We start from the raw sequence: 23,397 nt of genomic DNA on the forward strand, positions 1-23,397 counted from the left end.
ATGCGCATCCGTGTTTCTACCGTACTTTTTGTGTCTGCAAATTGTGTGCATTTGCACACGCAAATAACCACTTAGCGACAGTCTAAGGGCTTCTTCACACGGGCGTATGTGCAGCCACGCTCGCCGCTATGGTAGAAATATTTTCTTTTTACAGGCTCATGCACAAATGGGTTCCGTAGCGGCGAGCGTATTTGCGCTTGCGCCTGTCTGAAGAACCCCTAACTGCACTTTTTGTGCCTGCAAGGCATATTTATTTGTGCTCCTTTAGACAGACATATGTGCGCGTGTATTCGCCGGCGCAATACTCAGAGGATAAAACCCGTTCCTTTCAATGGGTTCGCTTTTACTTTTGTATTTTGCATGCTGAAAAAAATAGCACCTGCTTAATTTTCCTGCGTATTTGCGCACCAAGAGCCCTATAGAAGTCTATCAGAGGTGCATGAATGTGGGCTCAATATGCGCGCAAATGCGCAATACGCTGCGCAATTCTATGATGGAATGAAAATATCTGGACCTCATTAGGCTAAGCCTTTTAAAAGTGTGTGGGGGGGGGGGTCATGCGCATGTGAACAGGCCCTGCATGCGCAAGAAGTACAGTATTATGCGCTGATACGTGCGCAAATCCACCTCATTCACCACGCAAATACGTTGTGCTGAGGCAAGCGTATTTGTGCACACAGTCGTCTGAAGCCACTCTGATTGAAATGGCTAATTAGTCTAAGGGCTCCTCCACATGGGTGTATCTGCGCACATATTTGCGCGTGGAATACGTAGACAATACAACCCATTGACTTCAATAGGTTTGTTCACATTTCGGTATTCTGTGTGCATTTCAGTAGTGCAAAAACAAAACCTGCAGCATGTGCTACTTTTCTGCGCATTTGTGCACCACAGGTCTCCATAGAAGTCAGTAAGGGGCGCGCAAAAGCGATGGCAACATGGAAGGCGATACGTGAAACACTGCGTATTTCCACTGGAAAAAGAACACAATAATTAGCCATTTCAAGCGGTGTGTTTTGTCTGCTGCACATGCTTCACGTGTTTTTGCCCTGACTTCTATGGGAACTTTGTGTGTGCAAATGTGCAGAAAAGCAGCGCATGCAGAGGGAAAATCCACGCCAGTGAACGAACCCATTAACATCAGCAGGCTCTAGTCACTATATTGCGTGCGTAAATCCGAGTGCAAATCCGCCCGTGTGAAGTCGGCGGAAGGTGCAGGAGAGCAGATCCTATCGTGGACTGCACCCAGCAGCTGCTCAGGTGAGACGGCTGCCACGTGACCTAATCCAGAACCTTGAGGAGGGGGCGTGGCGTCCAGGTGAGCAGTGCGTGTGGCCACACCCCTTCGTGTGCTGGGCGGGGCTTGTACAGGTGAGGGAAGGCGAGAGCCCATTGCAGCTATTACAGGAAGAGTTCCTGGTGCGCCGGGAGGGAGCGGAGCCCCGATATTACTATGTGCCACCTATAGGGCAGGGGGAGCGCTGTGTACACGGGAGGGCACCGAGCTGGGTGAGTAGTCCGAGGACCATGTCACTGCTGGGGGCAGTATAGAGGGCAGTCCCGGAGACATGGGGACCTCTAGCAGTGCACACAAGTCATAGTAGGGTAGAGTGCACTGTAGGTGACCAGATACATATATACTGTAAGTAATCTGGCTTCCATTGTGTAGTTATTGAATACACAACTAAGAAGGAAACTGTAATTGTGGCCTAAAACTTGAAATCCACCTGTAGAATCCAAGGAGGAACTTTCTGCAAAACTTTTAAAAACTTTTTCCCAACTTGAGAAAGTTTGGACATGTTGTAGGCAGCGGGCGTTCTGTCTGCTTGGACTCTGGGAAAGAAGACAACTCAAGATGTCTGTAGAAAAGAGACTGAAGAAGCTGGAGGAGACGGTCCTCGGAGGCCCTCGTGGATGTGACTGCGACTCCCTCAGTGTGGAGACCCTTCTAGATGTTTTAATTTGCCTGTGTCAAGAATGTAAGGCACCATCTCTGCGGAGGGATAAGAATGTGACAGAATTCCTGGCCTGGGGTAAGACGCCAAAACTTTATACCATCTGAGTGGGAATTGGTGTGACTGATCAGATTTGGACTCTGTAATTTGCTTTCTGACCAGATCAGCGTTTTCAGGTTACTTTGGGAGGTGCGTTCACTTTTACATTTATTCCAGGAACGCCAAGGTTTAGAAAATCGATGTTTGCAAGGTAACGATAAAGTGCAATAGCTGCCCGACTGCATCAACTCACGGAGGGCCGATTAAAAAGATATACTTAAAGGTTAAGGGCTTATTCACACGACCGTGATTTTAGCGCGTATTACGCTCGCAATGAACGGCCGTGTGACAGGTGGAGAATGGAGACAATAAAAGTACATGGATTTTCATTGATCATTCACATCAGTGTGTAAGCACTGCATGTAGATACTTGAAAAAGATCGCAGCATGCTCGTATTGCGCAGCGAGAGCCCTGTACTTTTGTGTGAGTAGCGTTTGCAGTGCTGTCCATACGCAATATGTTATGTATGGCCGGCGACTCATACCCAATTCTGCTATGAGGGAATTAGGGGAAAAAAGTCATACTGCGTGTGACAGTGTGCGTGAGATGCTGCCATGTGCAGTGCAATCACTGACATACGCGGTAATAGCCGGCTCTCGATTAGCTCACACAGACCCGTAAAACTCTGCATGACCAACGCAGCGGTTTACACATACGGCCATGTGAATGAGCCCTAAGGCTGGTGTCACACAAACGTATTTATGCACGCCTTATGCACTGAATAGAACCCATTGATTTCAATGACTTTGCTCATAAAAACGTATTTTGCACATTTCATTTGCGCAAAAAAATGCCCAGAATTTATTTATTTTCCTATATTTGCTCATGAAAAGAGCACATACTGAACTAAGTCACAGTACTGGCCCATTTTAAAGAATGCGACTATGGTTACGGTTTATTATTTTTGCGCTCACAAATGCCCAAGAACTACAGCAAGATCTACAGACCTTAGTCTGCTGTTACATAGCAACGTTTTTGTCTGCGTTTACAAACACACTTTGAAAAATGTGAATTTTGCAGTTTTGATTAGTGTTAGGCAGGGTTCACACGGGGCGTATTTTCGTCGGAAATCTCGCGGTGTGGCCGCAGCAAAAACCGTGAGATTTCCGCCGGGAGAACCGCCGCGGTTTAAGCCGCGGCAGCTTTGAAGCGGTCCGGCCGCATGCTTTTCCGTTGCGGCCGGCTCTCTCATAGAGGAGAGCGCAGCCGTAACATAAATAAGCAAAAAAACGAAAGTAAACAGACATGCTGCTTCTTTTGAAACCGCGGCTGCGGCCGCCGCAGACGCGGTTGCAACCGGATTTACCGCAGCGGATTAGCCGTCTCGTGTGGACGAGGTTTCTGAGAAACCTCGTCCACATGGCTGGCTAATCCCGAGATTAGCGACCGCGGGCGGTTTTGCAGCGGGCGGATCTGCTACGGCAAAACCGCGGCAAATCCGCCCTCTGTGAATTCAGCCTTAGGGTGAATGACCACAGACAGATTTCTACAGCTTTTCCTGTGGCGGAAATCTGCGCTTATTAGGTTCTATTGAACATTATAGCTGTCTGCCTGCCAATGCTCACATGTGGAATTCTACTACGGGAAATCAATTGCGGCATGTTCTTTTTGCCGCAGAATTCCGCGATCACCAGCAAGCACTTTTTGTGTTTAATTGTAACACTTCCGCAGCGGAAATCCGCGGGCGTATCCCGCAACGCTCGTGGGCATGAGCCCTTAATTCTCCATAATGTAAAATGCAAAACATGTTATTACATGTATTTTTGGTGCATTTGTTAATAAATGCATATAAAAACACTGCGTAAAGGCCCATTTAAACGGGACAAATGTCGGGTAAACGAGCGCCCAACAGGGGGGCGGGAAGGCTGCAGGAGATTTCTCTCCTCTCGCTCCCCTGTCCCTCTCCATTCACTTAACATAGTGGCCATTCATTACTGAACAGCTACTATTTACACTGAACGATCAGCTCATCGTCCATCGTTGATGCTGCATAAACAGTGGATGATGAGCAGATTGCTGATCGCTCAGTATAAATAGCAGCCATTCAGTTTTGAACGGCCACTATGTTAAGTGAATGGAGAGGGTAGGAGGATAGCGAGAAGTGAAATCTCCTGCAGCTGCCCCGCTGTAAGCCATCGATATTTGCTCTTGTGCAGCAGCACCAAAGAGAGTATGTGCGGGGACGAGTGTTGGGCATCGTTTGCCCGACAATCGTGTCCCATCTAAATGAGCCTTTATAGTGGCTTTAGGTTGGCTGATATGTCACTACGAAATGATGACGGCTTTCACATGGAATAGAATTAAAAGCTTTCTGCTGTGAAATTAAGGACGTCTAAGGCCTCCCTCACACAGATGTTTTTTGTTTTTCTTTTACAATGTTTAGCGCTTGCTTTTCAGCTCAGCGCTGTACGGGGCTCCCGTTCATTTCAATGGGGCTGTTTACACTAGCGTCAAAACGCAGTGCCTTCAATGCTGCGCTTTAACAGTGATGCATGTCCTATCTTTGTTCATTTTCAGCCCTGCATTGCCCATTGGAATGAATGGGCAGCGTTAGCAGTGCTGCTGCACTACCGGGGAAAAAAAGTTATGCTGACGCTGTTTGGGTCCCTGGTGCTGCTTTCTGGGGCTTCGGGCACTTGTCAGAGAATTTTTTGCTAGTGATTGGTTTGGAGACTCCGCCTCCAGAAAGAGATTACTCTGACTGGCTAATCCAGCGCCAATCACAGCCAGCGCTGGATGCACCAATCACAGCCATTTAATGAATGGCTCGCGACTCAGCCAATCAGAGCAATCTTTTGCTGGGGCTGTGGTCTTGAAATCCTGTTACCAGCAAGAGATGCTCTGCAGGCACAGACGAGTGCCTGGAAGCCTGCAGGGACGGCGAACGGTGCCTACTACCGTATGTGAGTATTTTATTTTTTATTTATTTTTATTTTCAACTTTCTTGGCTGCGTTATCAGCTGTGCTAAAAACGCAACCATAACGCGTGCCAGCGCTGCTGAAATTGTAGTAAACGCTGAGTTTACCGCAAACGCCTGTGTGAGGGAGGCCTTAGGCTGGGTTCACATGTGGCAGATTTTCCGCACGGAAATTCTGCATGCATTCTTAAGCCTGAGATTAAGCAGCAAAGTGGACTAGATTTGCAAAAGTCTCGTTCACACGCTGCGGAAAAGACACACGGAAACTGACATGCACGCGGAATTCAAATCCGCGACATGTCAATTGTATCGCGCTTTCCGCTGCGGGCTCTTTTCTCTCTATGGGGAGAGATTCCCACAGTGGAATACAGGAGGAAAGGCCGCTTCAAATCCGTGCCAAATGGTGCAGGATTTGAAGCAGCCTTTCCGTTGCAGAAATCTTGTGAAATTTCTGTGCAGCCCTGCTGTGGACATTCCGTGGGATTTCCGTCCTATGGGAGCCCATCCTTACGGCATTGTTGTTGCGGATTTCTAACACAGAGGAGATGCAATTCTGCAATTAAAGTCTGCAGAAAGAAATTCCGCAAGACGTTCCACAGTTTAAAATGTAATTTGCACGAAATGCCCAAATCTGTATCTGTGCTGCTTCCTGTGGACAACTCCATTCTGCGTGAAAGGTGCCTTAAAGAAATCTGCACTGGTGATGATAAAATCACAACTGAAGTTTACACTCATCCACCATTTGTTTCCATCAAACCGAACGCAAACTGTGTCAATTGTTCAGCTCTTCAGCCTTTGGCTTGAAATGACAGATGTCATGGATAGCGTTGGTTTTACACATCTGGCACCCGATTGGTTTCAGCTTAACTTCAATGGTGAAAAAATGCTGATTTCCATTTATTAAATGGAATTAGATGACTGATGGAAAACATGTGGTCTGATGACAACTTTGTGATCCTTCACATCAGATTTGTGGTCATCACGTCAGTCATTTGTCATCTGCTCCTTGACAGAACAAGTACCATATCAGTGGAAACTCAACATAACATGTGGTCATGACACTCTACTGCCGTAGTGGTCAAAACCTGAAACAACCACCCAATGTGGATATAAACTTGGGCCTCACACTGTAATTTGGCCACTGTTTTCCATTAGTATCTGTACACCAAAACCTGAAACGGGAGTGAAGCCGTGACTCAATGGAGTGGTGGCTGCACCTGTGCTCTCTATTTCTATGGAAATTCTGGAAACAACTGAGCTATTGGTACTCTTGCCTATCATACATATATAGCAGGTCCTATGGATATTGCACAGCACACTCGGACAAAAGGCGTTCCCCAAGTATTCTCCACACCCAGGTACGTCCATCTGATTTGAAGATGGAGGCGTTCAATTAGTGATTTCATTGAACATTTCTCTATTGCTTAACTGTCCAATCGTGAAACTCCTTGCACCATCGTAGATGGGAATATAACTTGCGATTCGTGATGGACGGCTTATGTGCAGCGGCATAAGCTGTATAACCAAAAGCATGCAGTTCCTGTCACAAGCTATGGCTGACACCTCCAAGGGCTCTGTGTCTTATGTAGCATGGTTTATGACACGTGACATGCTAATAAGATACGATCCTTTCTACTGATAGGGGAGGCCAACTCCTTAACATGGGATAACTTGTTTGAGCTTTTTGCCGGTCATTGCTCACCACCACTTTTCTATGTGCATAAGAGGCGTTTCTTTTTTTTTTTAAACTTAACTTTATTTTGTTGCAGTGCACTTTGGTAACATCAGGGAAAAATTTGTGCGGGGTTCGATAATTGTGGCGTACAAGCTGAGCATCATTTGTTTTTGGTTTGTTTTTTTAATCTGTTTGTTACATATTTAAAAAAAAGTTATTAAACAGAAAAAAAACTGGAAATAAACGATTACTGAAATTACATAAACCAAGGAAAATAAGAGAGAAGGTAGTAGGAAAATTGTGTCTTTTTATGCATGACGTAAATATACAGGGGGTGGACAAAAATATGGAAATGGCATATAAATGCATACTTGAAATTACAAATTATAAATCATATTTCAATAAGACATGTAGAGACTAGAGATAAGCGATCATACTCGATAAGGCAAACTACTCGAGCGAGTAGTGCCTTATTCGAGTACCTGCCCGCTCGTCTCTAAAGATTCGGCTGCCGGTGCGGGTGAGTTGGGCAGTGAGCAGGGGGGAGAGAGGGAGAGATCTCCCCTCCGTTCCTCCCCGCTCTCCCCCGCCGCTCCCCGCCCCCTGCCGGCACCCGAATCTTTAGAGACAAGTGGGCAGGTACTGCAATAAGGCACTACTCGCTCGAGTAGTTTGCCTTATCGAGTATGCTCACTCGTCTCTAGTAGAGACCAATTTTAGGTAGAGGTAATATGACACAGATGCTGTCAGAAGTGAACATCTGTCCGAGCACCAAGGTTCCATTAATCAGGGGTTTAAGGCGTTATGTAGACGGCCATGATGGGCTTTGCAAACAGAAAATCGCAGCGGAGTCTGTTACGGCGCCCCCCCCCCCCTCCCAAAAGACCCCATACTTACCTCCGGATCTGCAGCATGAAGTCCTGCATGACGCTGCGGTGCACATGCACATGCGCATGGAGCGCCGGCAGTGCCATATGACACAGCAGAAGTATAGCGTGACGGGTGGCTTCCATTGACTATAATGGAAGCCATCCGCGCGTACTTTGACGGCAATTAGGACATGCCACGGGTAATTTAATGCTGTGGAATTCCGCAACATGTACATTGAGCTATTAGGTTCAATAGAACCTAATAGCTGCACTGAAACACTGTGGATTTTCGTGGGAATTAGGCCTAAGCCACTCAGCTGCTGTTACCAGCTGGCTCCCAAAATCACCCAGAGCAGGGCAAGAGGTGAAGTAAATACAAATTTGGCAGGAAGGTTCTCAGTCAAGCAGGGGACAAAAAAGCAGCTCAGTGCTGACTATTACAATCCCACGTATTTCGTATTGTCTCCATATTTTTGTCCACCTCCTGTACTTCTTGTACTCTGATTATCTTCCAACAGGGAAGCGAAAAGGGTATATAAGATGGTGCCAAGCCAAGTTCAAATTTGAGTAACAATTTAACAGTACCAAATCAAAGAAATGGAGATGGTAAAGGATAAATAGTTGTGTTGGACCCCTCCCTACCACTCAACCGCACACAATAAGAGACCTCTGATGGTGGCCTAGAGAAGAGAGATTCTTTCCTGTCATAATGGAGAAAGTACGCATTCATCCAGGTGGAGAATGTGACTAATGATACGCGCTGTACTCCAGCATCTGAGTACTCCAGAGTTAACTTCATTAGAAGCCTTAGAACTTCAGTTGCCTATTTTAGCCCATAATACACACCACAGTAGGACATGCTTTGTACTTGTTCACGTGAAATTTGTGTTAAAAATACGCTTGTCTAAATACCTAATATAAATCAATCAGTGGTTCAGCACAGTGTGTGGGGTTTTTCCTTGTGCTACACAAATGCATATGTGTGAACGAGCCCTTACAGTCTGCAACAATATACTTCATTTCCAAAGGATGGAGGATCTCTTGAAACCATTCTGTTATGAAGGAGGGCCTGCAGAGGCGCAGAATCACAGTACAAGCAGCCATGAGGAGAGATTTGAGAAGACCTCTAGGGATGTGTTACACAAGCGTATGCCACCGCGTATTACACGGTGCCAATATTTACATTGACTTTCGATTGTGTCTCTCACATAGAGCATGCAAAATTTTGTGCACATAAAAGATTGTAGCGTGCACTATCTTGGTGCGTATTACGGGCGCATACACGCCAATATAGTGTTCGGGGATTGTCAGGATGCAATTTGCGGCATCCTTGTTGTGTGCTCCTGCATAGGAGATGCGCTCGTGGTGTGCTCTTAAATAAATAAATAAATAAAATAAAATGCTTGCGAGAGAGAGCCATTAGAGAGCCGGTTCAATGTGCCTGGTAACAGACAGAAGACATGAGGAAGGGTTGTTTGGGACAAGTTCCCATAAATTTTATGAACTAATTCTATTGCTTTTAGCCAAAAGGTTGCAAAACAGAGCACTCCCACCAGAGGTGTACCATAGTACCCCAAGCCTGCCACTATCTGTCTGATACTGTGGGAAATATTGAATGCAAGGTCACCGGGGAGCGAGAAGCCTTAGGTACAAGAGCCTCATATGACTTCAAGGACCTATCGGTGATGACATGGTGGAGATGTATGGAACCACAGCGTGGAAAAGCCATAACAGTAGAACCCATGGTTGGCGTAAAGTTCAGGTGCCGTAGAATAAGAGTTAGGGGGGCTGTCGGGTGAACAAGACGATGGGCCTCTACAAGATCAGGTAGTGTCCTGTCCAAAGACTGCTAGGAAGCTATGGAAAGGCTGTTAATGGAAATGGAGACAGCGTGGCTTCCAGGCGTACCCAGATTTTTGTCTTGAGATGTTGATCAAAGTCAATAATGCTAGTCATGACAGCAGCCATGTAATAGAATAGACTGTCAGGTAATTCCAGACCGCCCAGCTGTTGCCTTTTTATCAGTAATAGATTTAGCTACTCATGGGGGTCTGTTCACTTAGATGAAGAAAGAGAACAATGTTGATAAAGGCCCCTTTACACTGGATGACTGTTGGGCGCATAAGTGCCTGACAACCAACTATTGGTCCTGTGCTCTAAGGGCCACTTGCATGGGACGATTATCGTGCAAAATTTGTTCAAATGAACACAAATGCACAATAATCATTGCATCTAAATGGAAAGCCGTCGTTTATTATTTGTTCACAGTACATTGGTCGCTCACGTTCAACCAGCATAAAAATCATCACTGGTTCGCTCACTTTTGGCTGCATCTAAACTCTCAGCAGCAAGAAGTGAGCGATACAATGGAAAGCGTTTGAAGGAGGTAGAGCGGGCGCGGGGGGACATTCATTTTCGTAATATTGATTCTACCCAACTATGAAGAGCCTTTACGTTTCGACCTCTCTGGATCTATATTAATCGTCCCTAGTAGTGGTAAGTAAGTTATATGCCTCAGAGGGATCTAAGGGAATTGCATCCCCAGGAAATGTAATGGTTTGGCCCCCCAGGTAAATGGGAAGTTACTACGTATCAAATCTGTGGTGTGTCTAGAGAGACATTGAGGGCGACACTTTTAGAGAGATTATTTTATAGTTGCTAAAACTACTAAAAGCGTTTATTGAGGACATTAAAGTTGGGAGAGCGATGCAGATTGGAGATCTAGGCTAATAAGGCGTCCACAAATGCAGAATATTTAATCTAGCAAGAATCTAAAGGATTATCGTTCAGTGTAAATGAATGTACAGATTGAACGATGAACGAGAATTTGCTTCTCGTTCATGGGTCAGTTTCTGCATGCAGAAAACTAAACGATTGCCCATGTAAACCGGCAATCGTTCACTTATGAATGATGCCTGGCCACTCCGCCTCCTTTCGCTAGCAATAGCCGTTCCTGTGTAAAAGCACAGGAATAATTATCGCTGGGCCAACCTGTCAGACATCTGCACCCAACAGATTGCCCTGTGTAAAAGCATCCTAAATCCTTAATCTGAAGCCCATGGATATTAGTGTTCTGCCAGATGGCAATTGGGCGGTGCTCCATGACTTTATCATAGAGCAGTGGAGACAGGACAACCCTGTCTAATGCCATTACTGATTGTTAAAGGGGCAGGTAAGGAGCCACCATGTATCCGAGCTTGTGGACTCTTGGACAGAGTGAATATCCTATGCATCATTGGCTTCAGCCCATTATGTGAGAGCAGCTGTAATGAAGCCTCAGTCCACCCAGTCTAAAGCCAGCTCCGTGTCCAGTACAAGCAGCATTAGCGGGACATGAGGGGATCGAGCATAATGAGTGAGGGAGAATGTTTTCAAAGTGTTATCGTGCTCCTCTCTTGATGGGATAAATCACACTTGATCTGGGTGAACTTGGGCGCCAAGGAAGTCACAAAGCCCAGTGGTCAACAGTTCTCCAAAAATGTGTCGTTGTTAACTCTGGAAGAAGGACCTATAGCTAGAGCATAAAGATGGATCACTGGTATATGAGCGAACAGAAAGGTCTGAGGAAACTGAGTGGCACCAGAGATACTCTTGAAGGACGATAGGAGGGAGGGTAATAATTCTGATTGTAACACTTTATAGAATTTAGTTATTTATCCGCCTGGGTTTTTTTTCTGGTGGGGAGGGTTTGTCAGAGGAGAAAGTTTGTAGTGGAAAGATTGTATAGGGAAGATCTCATTAAGTGCGTTGGCGCTTAGAGTTTTTAATGGAAGGTATGAAAGCATCAGCTCTCTTATCCCTAAGGGTTTGAAATAATAGTTTCCCCCACTTATTTCCCCATTTGTAGAATGAGCATGCGCAAAGTTGATTATATCTTTGAAATTTCTTGTCTGGTAACCCTTGTGTCTCATGGTGAACTCTTAGGAGAGTTTGATGATTAATAGCTTCCAAAAACTGTAGTGAGTAACTGTTGGAGCTTGAGAGACTATTCACTTTTTAAACATGCGCCATGCTTGATCATTATCCCTCGTAATACACACTTCAAGGTCTCCCACTGTAAAACAGGAAGAGTCTGGTCATTGGCATGGTCAGTCATGATGTGTGGATTTGGGGATCAGGCACATATACTGAGTCCAGTAACAGGAATTCATTCAACCCTCAGAGTCCCATCTAGGTCGGAACTGGAGTGACAGTGTGCAATATAGTGGGGCATGATCCAAATGAAGAATTGATCCGATCAACACACATGAGAGTAGGGTATGTGAAAGAAAGATATAGTCTACTCTGCTGTAATCGCCCATTTAGACCCAACAATTCCTGCTAAAAGCAGTCTTTTTTGCCATAACCGTTCCATCGAAATACATGGCCATCGTGCGGTTTTCGTGCATGAGTTGTTCCTCGCTCACTTCTAGTTTTCTTAAATTGAGCGATGAACTCGTATCAGGCTGTTATCACAGCCGCCAGCGCTGATAAGATTCTTTTAGCTCGTGTCCCGCTAGTAGTTAACAGCGGGACATGAGCTGTAATCGCGAAGAACAGTACAGCAGTTTGTTTATGCAGAATAGCTGTATTGTTTTCCGAGTGATAGCGGTGGTGTCCCGCTCTACCTGCATAGCTCTTTAGTAGCTACTTAGCTACTACAGACTATGCAAAGATGATCACTCAAAACTGTCACTCAAACTATCGTTTCAGTGATCCATCTGTCAATGTAAATGGGGTCTAAGGGTTGTGGACTGCAAAAGAGACGGTATGATCTCATTTGTTGGGATGCGTCAATCTCCAAGAGTTGCAAAGTTGCAGGGAGACCAGACTTTTCTTACGTTTACTAAGTTTGTAGACAATAAAGGTGTGGCCAGAGAATGTGTCTCAGAGGTTGAATCGCTAGAGTGAAATCTCCGCAGACTATGAGAGAACCCAGTGCAAAGTGCAGGAGCTCATCCAAGACTTTGCAAAGAAACTTACTGTTAGTTTGGTGTTTAGATATTTGCAATGGTATAAACTCGCCCAGAGATTTCGCAAAATGATAACGAGCATAAGGATTAGGATGCATATCTAGGATTTTATAAAATGAAGAGGCATGAAACAATATGGACATGCCTTTGGGCTTATTCTGAGGATCGTTAGCATAGCATCCATCAGGATAATACCAGTCAGCAAGTTTTGGCATATGAGAAGCAAAAAACACAAATGAACAGAATGGCTATCCTATCTGACAGACTCAGGCTGGGCAAATAGGTGAAACAGTAATAGTTTTTATGTAGAGGGAAAACAATTGGAAAGCATACGGTTCACGCGTGATGCAAGTAACGGTCACAGTTAGCCAACTCGGTTCTGCTGATGTGGACAACGGCATTGTAACATCGGTAACCGAGCTTGAGAGCGTAATTCTTTTCGCTGTTGCATCGCTGTTGATGCAGTTGCATCTGGAATAGCCTCAAACAGTGGTGAGTTGTCCCTTTTCTGCATCTGGTCTTTGTAACTGTTCCGCTGCTGAGGCTACATTTAGAAAATGCAACTGTTTTACTATTGTAACATATGTAGTAATATAGTATGTAAGGCCAAAATAGACATATGTCCATCCAGTTTAGCCTTCCAGGCTATACAGGAGATTGTCTCCTTGCACTTAAGATTAACATAACTGATGTTGTAGTGATCAGGACTATTGGGTATATTAGTCATCAGAAGAGTCTGTCTTTTGTCTATTAGAGTAAATTTGCAGAAGTTAAAAAGAAATGCATTGTATTGTTTTCTTGTGATGCCTCGGCTTCCTAAGGGGTAAATCAAAGCAGCCGGTAGGGTGTGACATCTTGTGATGCTGTGACATCACTGTCACCCAACCTGTCCCTTGACCACAGTTTGGTATCGGTATGTATGAAATTCTCGTGGTTCACACTTGTCTATTCGGCTTTTTGTATATCTTTCAGTTGTCTGTTGCTCACATTTGAGGTCCATCTTCATTATAAGGCTAGGTTTACTATTTGGGAATGGTTTATATTTAGATACTGTTCATGTAGGCTTATACGAAGGGGTTCTTCGATACAATGGGGAACCTTACAAAAAAAAAAGGTGTGTGTGTGTATGTATGTATGTGTATATATATATATATATGTGTATACATACATACATACATACATACATACATACATACATACATACATACATACATACTAGCTGATATACCCGGCTTCGCCTGAGTTAATTTGGTACTGGTGTTCACACGGAAAATCTTATGAAGTCGTGGTTACTTTAGAGATACTGAGGAAAAACATATGTTCACCATTTTGCATAGTTCTCTGCGTTACCCAGGAAACACCACGGTGAGGTAACCATGCGACGTTTCCTTTATATAAAATGACATCAGGAAGTGAGAGAATTTGATTACGTATATAAAATTTGGACACTAATTCTTTTGCGCTTAGAATTGAATAATCGAGTTGGGACCCATTAGCTTTTCCTATTTGACATAATCAATGCTCATGCCAAATTTCCCGTTTCTATGACACCGGAAAGTGAAAAAATTACATTCCGCACGTAAAATTTGGACGCTAATTCTTTTGCGCTAGAATTGAATAATCGAGTTGGGACCTATTAACTTTTCCTATTTATGACATAATCAATGCCCGTGCCAAATTTCATGTTTCCATCACATTGGGAAGTGAGAGATTTAGATTATGTACGTAAAATTTGGATGCTAATTCTTTTGCGCATAGAATTGAATAATGGAGTTGGGACCCACTAGCTTTTCCTATTTATGACATAATCAATGCTCGGGGCAAATTTCACGTTTCTATGACACCGGAAAGTGAGAAAATTAGATTCCGTACGTAAAATTTGGACGCTGATTCTTTTGCGCATAGAATTGAATAATCAAGTTGGGACCCATTAGCTTTTAATATTTATGACATAATCAATGCTCGTGCCAAATTTCCCGTTTCTATGACACCGGAAAGTGAAGAAATTACATTCCGCACGTAAAATTTCGACGCTAATTCTTTTGCGCATAGAATTGAATAATCGAGTTGGGACCTATTAGCGTTTCCTATTTATGACCAAATCAATGCTCGTGCCAAATTTCCCATTTCTATGACACCGGAAAGTGAAAAAATTACATTCTGCACGTAAAATTTCGACGCCAATTCTTTTGCGCTAGAATTGAATAATCGAGTTGGGACCTACGAACTTTTCCTACTTATGACATAATCAATGCTTGTGCCAAATTTCGCGTTTCTATGACACCGGAAAGTGAGAGAATTAGATTCCGTACGTAAAATTTGGACGCTAATTCTTTTGCGCATAGAATTGAATAATTGTGTTGGGAACCATTAACTTTTCCTATTTATGACATAATCAATGCTCGTGCCAAATTTTAAGTTTCTATGACATTGGAAAGTGACAGATTTAGATTACGTACGTAAAATCTCGATGCCAATTCTTTTGCGCTAGAATTGAATAATCGAGTTGGGATCCAATTACTTTTCCTATTTTTGAGATAATCTATGCGTGTGCCAAATTTCATGTTTCTACGACATCGGGAAGTTGGAGAACTTTTGGTGAGTCAGTGAGTGAGTCAGTGAGTGAGTCAGTGAGGGCTTTCGTCTTTATATACATAGATAATCACTAGATATTCATAGTTATGACTTGATTTTTACTATAGTTTTAGACAATTTTTTTTACAGTAAACTGACAAGAGTACGGCTAGCGGGACTACTGATGCCAATGTATAACATTTCATTTCTCCCCACACTCTAATAAGAGACACAATTTTACTTTTTTTTTCTTTAATATAAATTCTTTATATTCAAACTTTCAACAGTTACTAATTTTTATACAAGACAAGAATGCAGGCTAACTCAAATTTGGTGAAGAGAACATGGCCTCTGTCAATATCACAAAACCTAGGCCCATATCGACCTAAGACATGGTAGTCCACTGATGTGGTCAACTAAGCGGGACAAGTCCTTGGGTAGGTACTGCAGACACTGCCCGCTCCATAGGACCACTAAAGCCCACGGCCTAACTGTGAAAACTTATAAAGTCACTGAGAACAGTAACCAACTACAATGGATAAAGAAAAAGGGTATAATAGAGGGGCAATTAAAAGAGAGGAAAAGGGGTGTGCGAGGTCCCCAAAGGGAGCACACCACCCGTCATCCAAGGCATTACAGAATCGTACTGACATGCTATTAATGTCCTTGTACTCCTTGATGTTTTGAACAAAAATCCAGGGGGTCTAGGAAGTGAAGCAAGCCTCACACCTACCATGTAACAGGGAAGTGAGTTCCTCCATTCTACCTTGTGAAGCCAGTGGGTCAGGGAAGGGGATGAGGTGGATTTCCAGAGATTCGGGATACAGGACCTAGATGCAGTGATGAGGTGTTTAAGATTTGTTTCACAGTATAAGCTTAACGGAAGATCCTAAATATGCTAGAGGAATATTGTCAGAGATCTGGGAATTTTGAAATGTAGGACTTTGCAAATAACGTGACGGACCCCCTCCCAAATTGGCCATGGCTTTTATTTTAAATTTGTTTAGGAGAACCTTGAGAATCTTAATAAGTACAATATAGGGGCAAAGACGTCTCCAGCATGGCTATATCACCGCTTCTGCTGTTGATCCGTCTTGGTGCCTCATTTGCTGTTTAACTTCTGTTTGCACAATTCTCCCAAATGTTAAGCTGTGACAACTTCAAACAATAGAAAAACATTATTGGCATAAAATATGCATAGAGTAAAAAAAGCATACAAAACAAACACTAAACCTATTACAAATGGGAGGGCTGGTGGGAAGCTGCTATCTTTGCGAAGGGTGAGTGGTCAAAAAGAAACAATTCCCAGTATTTCTTTAAGAAGCTGTCTAATCCTCCTCCTGACCGGTGACCACTAATTAACCAGCAGTCATTGCTACAAAACGCAAAGGGGCCAGTGAATCCAATGCATATTCAGGTTATACAGCTGCTGAGTTGCCTCCATTCATTCTGCTTGCATGTTAATTTTCCTCTCTGTGTTTTTTAACATTTTTGTATGTTTTGCTATGTCTTTGATAAACCACTTTTTGACTCCCTGAGCTCATTTGAGTTAATATTAATTTGTACATGGAATCCTACTTTTTTTTTTTTCTTGGGCTTCTTACTCTAAGGGGAAAAAAAGTTTCTGCTGCCTGTCCTTCCAGTGATGTGACAGAGCTTGTTTTTCAGGTAGAACATGTCCATGCAAAACCCTGGAGAATGTGCACTTCTCTAACCAACTTCTTGAGGCCCTAATGAAAAATGTCTTGGATTTATGGGTGCATGACTTTGCATGTAAATTGCCTCTTACCATCTGACTCTTATAATAGCAAGATATTTCTTAAGGTAGTTATATTTTTAGAGTGTTTAAAGGGAACCCGTCACCAGAAGACGGGTATCTCGGCTTCCACCACGTTGTTAAACAGAATCTGAATAGCTTTACAAACACGTTTGTGTCTTAAAAAATTGCAAGTAACATTTAGTCGAAATCTTACTTTATATCCAGGGTGCCCAATATGCTAATGCGCCACCTCAAGTCAAAGAGGCGGCACCCCCATCGCTCTGAGTCAAGATGTCACATGAGACAGACAGCCTCCTCTGCCTCACTGTCACTTGCTTTGCGAATACGTTGGCGCGAGAGGCAGAGGAGGCTGGCTGTCCCGTGTGACATCTTGACTCTGGGGGGCCTGTTGTCTCTTCACAGACGTGCATTTAGTCATGTAATATAACTGGTTGATGTTTTTAGTAGTTCTATGATTTCCTATTGGGTCTAGTGTATTTGGCAAAGCATATGGGCCATCACTTCTCTTTAAATATGTAAGAATAATTAGGTTTGTAGGCTCATGATGGAGTTGCTAGTTACATGCCTTCATAATGAGTGTAAGGCTTTAGGTCACTGAAATGTAAAGGCTATGGAAACCTTTTAAAATTCAATACACTTGTATCTTAAGTTTCTGCAGAAAAAAAATGTACATACCTGTATTTGCATTGAGTTTTCTTTCTCGAGCATTTAGAAAACCTCATACGTGGTTTGCAGGTTCTACTACATTCAGGTTTCTGGCTGGGGGAGTTCCCAGCACTGATCCTCTTTCAGAGGTTGTTTAGCATAACATATATATATATATATATATATATATATATATATATATATATATATATATATATATATATATATATATATATATATATATATATATATATATATTTATTTATTCACATTCACACACTAAATACTGCAGCTATCTCTTCTATCGCATCCCCTCTCTGAGTAGCTGCTGGTCCCATTTTCCCATAATTACTGTTAATAGCAGAAAATTCACCCTGAGTGAATTACAGCCCTTTGTAGTAGTAGTTTTCTCTGCTCTCTCTCTCCTCCTAATCTCCTCCTCCATACCTTGGAACTGTCATGCAGCTCTTTGTAATAGTAGCTTTCTCTTCTCTATGCCCTCCTGATCTCATACACCATCCTTTGGCTCTGTCATACAACCCTCTGTAATAGTAGCTTTCTCTGCTCTCTCTCTCCTCCTGATCTCCTCCACCATCCCTGGCACTGTCATACAGCCTTCTGTAATAGTAGCTTTCTCTTCTCTATGCTCCTAATCTTATCCACCATCCCTCAGCACTATCATACAGCACTCTGTAATAGTAGCTTTCTTTGCTCTCTGTCCTCCTGATCTCCTCCACCATCCCCTGACACTGTCATACAGCCCTCTGTAATAGTAGCTTTCTCTGCTTTCTTTCCTCCTGATCTCCTCCACCATCCCTGGCACTGTGATACAGCCTTCTGTAATAGTAGCTTTATCTTCTCTATGTGCTCCTGATCTTATCCACAATCCCCCAGCACTGTCATACAGCCCTCTGTAATAGTAGCTTTCTCTTCTCTATGTGCTCCTGATCTTATCCACCATCCCCCAGCACTGTCATACAGCCCTCTGTAATGGCTCAGTGGAAAGGTAGTGAATGCATTTTCACAACACGGAAGCAGACCCAATCTTGGATCCTTTTGGTACTGCTGGACCCTGCCACCAGTACAGCTGAGCGATGAGTGGATTTTTCTGTCCCTTATATGAAAGAACAAGAATCTTGCATAACATTTGTGAAATGCATCAGGAAAGCCAATACCTGCTATGTAGGTAAGGGCCTGTTCGAACCTAATTTCTTCCTCTATCTCTTGTTTCTATCTGGATCTCTAAAAATGTCATCCAGGCGGTAACCTGAATGGAACCATAAGGCCAATAAGGTCTTATTTTGAGCCGGGTTCCATTTTTTCCCAATATTTGTGCTTGAGAGAATAGCCTAGTCGATGGTTTTCCGTCTGGATCGCCACTATGACAGAACTTGGAGATGAACAGGTCTTAAGGGTGGCTTTAACATGTGACAACTATCGACCAAACAGTTGTTCAAATGAGCTATTTTCAGTGATGCTTGTCTCATGTAAACACAAGACCCAACAGGATACTAAGCGAGAAATTACTAAGTAGTCGCTAATCTCCTCCTTTCAGCTAACCGAAAACGAAGCGAATAGTGAGTGACGCTCTGAGTGTAAACAGGCAGTCGTTCATCTTTGATCAACTGCCTTTTCATAGTGAATCAAAGCGGGTGGGCATAAGAGATCTCCAGCTTGCTCTGCCTTCGTTCGTTGAACGACTATCGCTCCTGTGTGAAAACAGTCGTTTTGTGTAAAGTAACCCTAATGGCACCTTCACACTTGCAAGAGAATCGTGCGATTTCTGAGCGATGCAGTAGTGAGTGAAAACACAAAATTATGAAACCAATGATTTTCAATGTTTTCATTCCCATTTTTGATGTTTTCTGTCCTGCGATATTGTGAGGTGATATGAAAATCACAGCAAGTCCTATCTTTCTGCGTTTTGCAAATTTGTTCGTGCAATGCATTTCTAGTCCTTTGCTTGAGAAAATCGTGGGCGGGAGCAGTGCAAGATTATTCTGAGGAAAAAGCATTGCTTACGCTCAAAATTCGCATATGCAAAAATGTTTTGGTCTTTTTTTGCTGCAATTTTTCTTGCGGTGATACCACGATTGCCAGTGTGAAGGAGCCCTAATGTTGGTTTCACATCTGCCCCAGGGATTCCACTTTCTTGTTCTGTTTGTGGAGTAGGAAAGGGGAATCCCCACCACCGACCGTGTTCCCCCCCCCCCCCCCCCTTCGTCTCTGGACGGAAATGAACACCGCCAAGTGGACCCCATTGACTGTAATGGGTTCCGCCTGCTTTCTGCCCAGTTTGCCCGTCTTTTGGATGGAAGAAGCACTACATGCAGCTCTTTTTCTTCCAGTGTTTTCAGCCGGATCAGCGATGGAACCCCCGAACGGAGGTTCCAACGCAGATGTGAAACCGGCCTAAGAAAGCCCCCTTCAGGGATCTTTTTTTCTACTAGGGGTTATCGGTATGCATTTGGGTAAATATGATTATACACACACACAGAGGGTGTTTTCAGACATGCCAGTTATTGTTTATCTTATAATTAGTGGTGTCCTTGTTTGCAAATCACTTGTTAGGATATTTTTTTTCAGCAGCAGACGCTGCTTATTAAACATCAATTAGTATGCAAACCGGTTTGATTATATGTCTGTGTGCAAGTATCTTTTTACAGAGTATATACATTACCGCATACATGGGTGTCTACTTTATGCACATGTTATCAGTTTAGTGCTCCCCATATACTTGCAGAGGTAAACTTTGCTGATGCTGCCCACTGGCCTCTTGTCTGGTGTGTACAGGCCCTTTTAGACCCAACGAGATTCGCTCAAAAGTCGCTCAAAGCAGTCTTTTGAGCGATTCTCTTTCTGTCTAAATGCAGGGACATTGTGCAGTTTTCGTGCACGAGTCGTTGATTGCTGAATTACAGCTTGCTGTTATCAGCTGGCTGCGCTGATAAGATTCTCTGTGCCTGTGTCCTGCTGTGAATACACACTGGCAGTCAGAAGGGAGAAGAATACAGCTGTTTGCTTATGCAAAACAGCTGTATTGTGCTATTAGTGGCGGCAGCAGCAGCAGCGTCCCGCTCTACTTGCATATTCTCTAATAGCTACTATAAAGTATGCAAAGATGATCGCTCAAAATTGTCACTTAAACGATCAGTGTAAGGCCTTATGCACTCGGCCATGACGGGCTCCGCAAGCGGAATACCTCAGCGGAGTCTGTCACGCCCCCCCCCCCCCCGCCCCCCTTCCACCCCAAAGACCCCATACTTACCTCTGGATCCGCTGCCCGAAGTCCCACGTGCACAGTACAGCGCACAACGCCCTAGCATTGTCACATGACCCGCCGGCCGCGTCATATGGCGCGGCCAGTGGTGGGCGCAGCGCGTATTTACACTATACTTCCTCTGTGCCAAAGCGGAAGTATAACGTGACAGGCGGCTTCCATTGACTACAATGGAAACCGTCCGCGCGTATACCCGCAGCAAATAGGACATGCTGCGGAATTCAATAGAACCTAATGGCTGCAGTGAAACATGGCGGAAATCTGGCTGTGTGCATTAGGCCTTAATGGGGCTTAATGATTAGTAGAGATCAGCCCATTAGATCTATACTGTAAAATGTTGGAAAATTTCCAGAACTGGAGTTTTCTACCTAAAATGTTGAATAGCTATTGAGTAACCTGTTGATTTCCTATCCATTCACATTGATTGCTGCAGAAAATGACAGAATTGTAATGTAATAAAGGGTGGTCACCTGCTACAGACATCCTCTGGAGAAATCGAATCTTACTCTGATGGACTCATCTATGACCTATACAGAGGTCATTGTGTGGGGGAAGAGGTGAGCTGTGACCACCGCCTAATATTAATGGTGTGGCCCTGTGTAATCTGCCTCCAGTTTTTATTTTAGGTGTTACCTTTCTTTGTAATCCTGTCTGTCGTGATAATTTGATGACTGAGTGACTTGATTTTTAGATAGCTGAAGACAGATAAGATCTCAGGCATACCGATCTGTTGATATAGAGATTTTTATACTTTGAACTCCATAGCTGTCTTGGTTTCAGTACAAGCGCCTGTCTTCCCTTGCACTCATGCCAGATGATATGGTGATACCCAACACTTCAACCATTCAGAGGAATGCAGTAATATGGGATTACATACCCTGGGGGTATCTGCATAATTAAACCCTAGTTTGTGGAAGTAATTGTTGGCAATTTCTCCATGGATATATTTGTTTTACAACAAAGTAACGTGCTAATTTAATATATCGGCATTTAACGTGCCCTCATACCCTCGCCAAACCTGTTAAATCACATATAATTTGATTAGAAAAACAGGGCATCAAAAAACATAATCCATATTTTTCAATGTATTAACCCCTGAAGCACCAAGCGTGGAAAATGTACAGCGCTTGGTCCCGGGCTTTAATCCCTATTGATAGCAGAAGTATGGTGCAGGATTAAAGCCTCTGCTCCTGCAATCAAGCAGGAGCAGGTCGGGTTCTCGGCTGTCAGACACAGCAGAGGACCCGGAGGATAAGGGAGAAGCTTTTTTTGAACTGCTTCTGCTTTCTCCTTTCCTGGGTGCATAGCGCTCAATGTGCACTGTATACTCATAAGTGGAAGTATTACTTCCACTATATGACCCAGTGATTACATGACTGCTGGGTGTTACTTGTTACAGCAGAGCTGCAGGGTTCTAGCAGACCCAGATCAGCTCTGCCAGTGACTACTGTCACTACAAGGGAACGTTTTCCCCTGTGACTGGGGCGTTTATGGATGCCCCAGCTACTGTGGAAAAATATGACATAAAAAAAAAGACTATGTGAATGACCCCCAGAGGTCTTATATGACGTTGAGGGGTAAAAAAAAATAATTACAAAAATAAGTAAAAAAAAAAAAACATAATACAATAAAAGTTTGTGTATGTGTGTATATACATAAAAAAGAAAATGACCCACAGTCAACGCCAACCAAAACCATTGCAGTATGTGTCCTGTAACCCAAAACTAGATATATTATATATCAAAACCTCCATAACACAATGAGGAACAAATAAAAATATATATATATAACTTTTAAAAAAAAACAACATTTTTACCTCCAATAAAAGGAAAATAAGTCAGTGAAAAAAAATATAAAAAAGCCCTATATGTCATGTAAAAAAAACAAATCAACAAAAATAATTTTGGTAGATGAAGAAAAAAATAATAGGGCAGTAAAACCACCACATGGGTAAAATCCTGAAAATGTGTGTCCCCCTTTAGGACTAAAACAGCCTAGTCCTTAAGGGGTGAAACTAAGATGGATACGACTTGCATGCAGATATTATCAAAAGGCACATGTATACGCAAAGATGATTGCTCAAAGTTCATTCAAAAGATGGGGAGAATGACAGTTTGAGTGATCGTTTTGCATAAGCTGCTAATGGGCACTAATTCCTATTAGCAGCTTTTTACAGTCATTTGCATGTAAATTAGCCTCCAGAGTTGTATGCAGAGAACAGCAGGTGGTCTGTTGTCTGCTTACAGTTCTTTTTATTCTGCTGTGGGGCTGCAAGCTAAATACAATGCAATCAGCGCTCCCCATAGAGAACACAGCATGGGTCCCTGCTATCAGCTCTCCCACTGAACAATGTATTTTATGCTCCCCTCAAAATCATCGTTCAGCCGAAGAGTGAAAGATGGAAGCATTTACACGATGATCATCACTCAAACGATGGCTTTTGAGCGACAATCATTGCATGTAAATAAGGCTTAACTCCCAGAACGGTGTCCACTCTGGAAACTCTCACTCTGTTTTATATTTTTTAACTGACTTTCCTTGGTTGACGGGTACATGAAATTAATTTAGAATAATATGAATAAATGATTTTAAGTTAAAATCCTTTTTTTGTCTTTTTTCCTTTTACTAATGCTAAACAGAAAAATATAC

The 23,397-nt window shown here is 43.3% G+C and overlaps 1 protein-coding gene across 1 annotated transcript in view; it reads left to right on the forward strand.

The window, feature by feature from the left end:
• The first annotated feature begins 1,384 nt into the window (after positions 1-1,384).
• The window catches only part of CDC42BPG (CDC42 binding protein kinase gamma), a 139,611-nt gene continuing 117,598 nt past the window's right edge, over positions 1,385-23,397 (forward strand). Inside the window, exon 1 of the mRNA XM_066582954.1 lies at positions 1,385-2,033. Coding sequence (XP_066439051.1) covers positions 1,856-2,033 — 178 coding nt within the window. The 5' untranslated portion in view covers positions 1,385-1,855. The remainder of the gene's footprint in view (positions 2,034-23,397) is intronic.

Source organism: Eleutherodactylus coqui, chromosome 11, assembly GCF_035609145.1.
Source record: "Eleutherodactylus coqui strain aEleCoq1 chromosome 11, aEleCoq1.hap1, whole genome shotgun sequence".
NCBI classification, from domain to species: domain Eukaryota; kingdom Metazoa; phylum Chordata; class Amphibia; order Anura; family Eleutherodactylidae; genus Eleutherodactylus; species Eleutherodactylus coqui.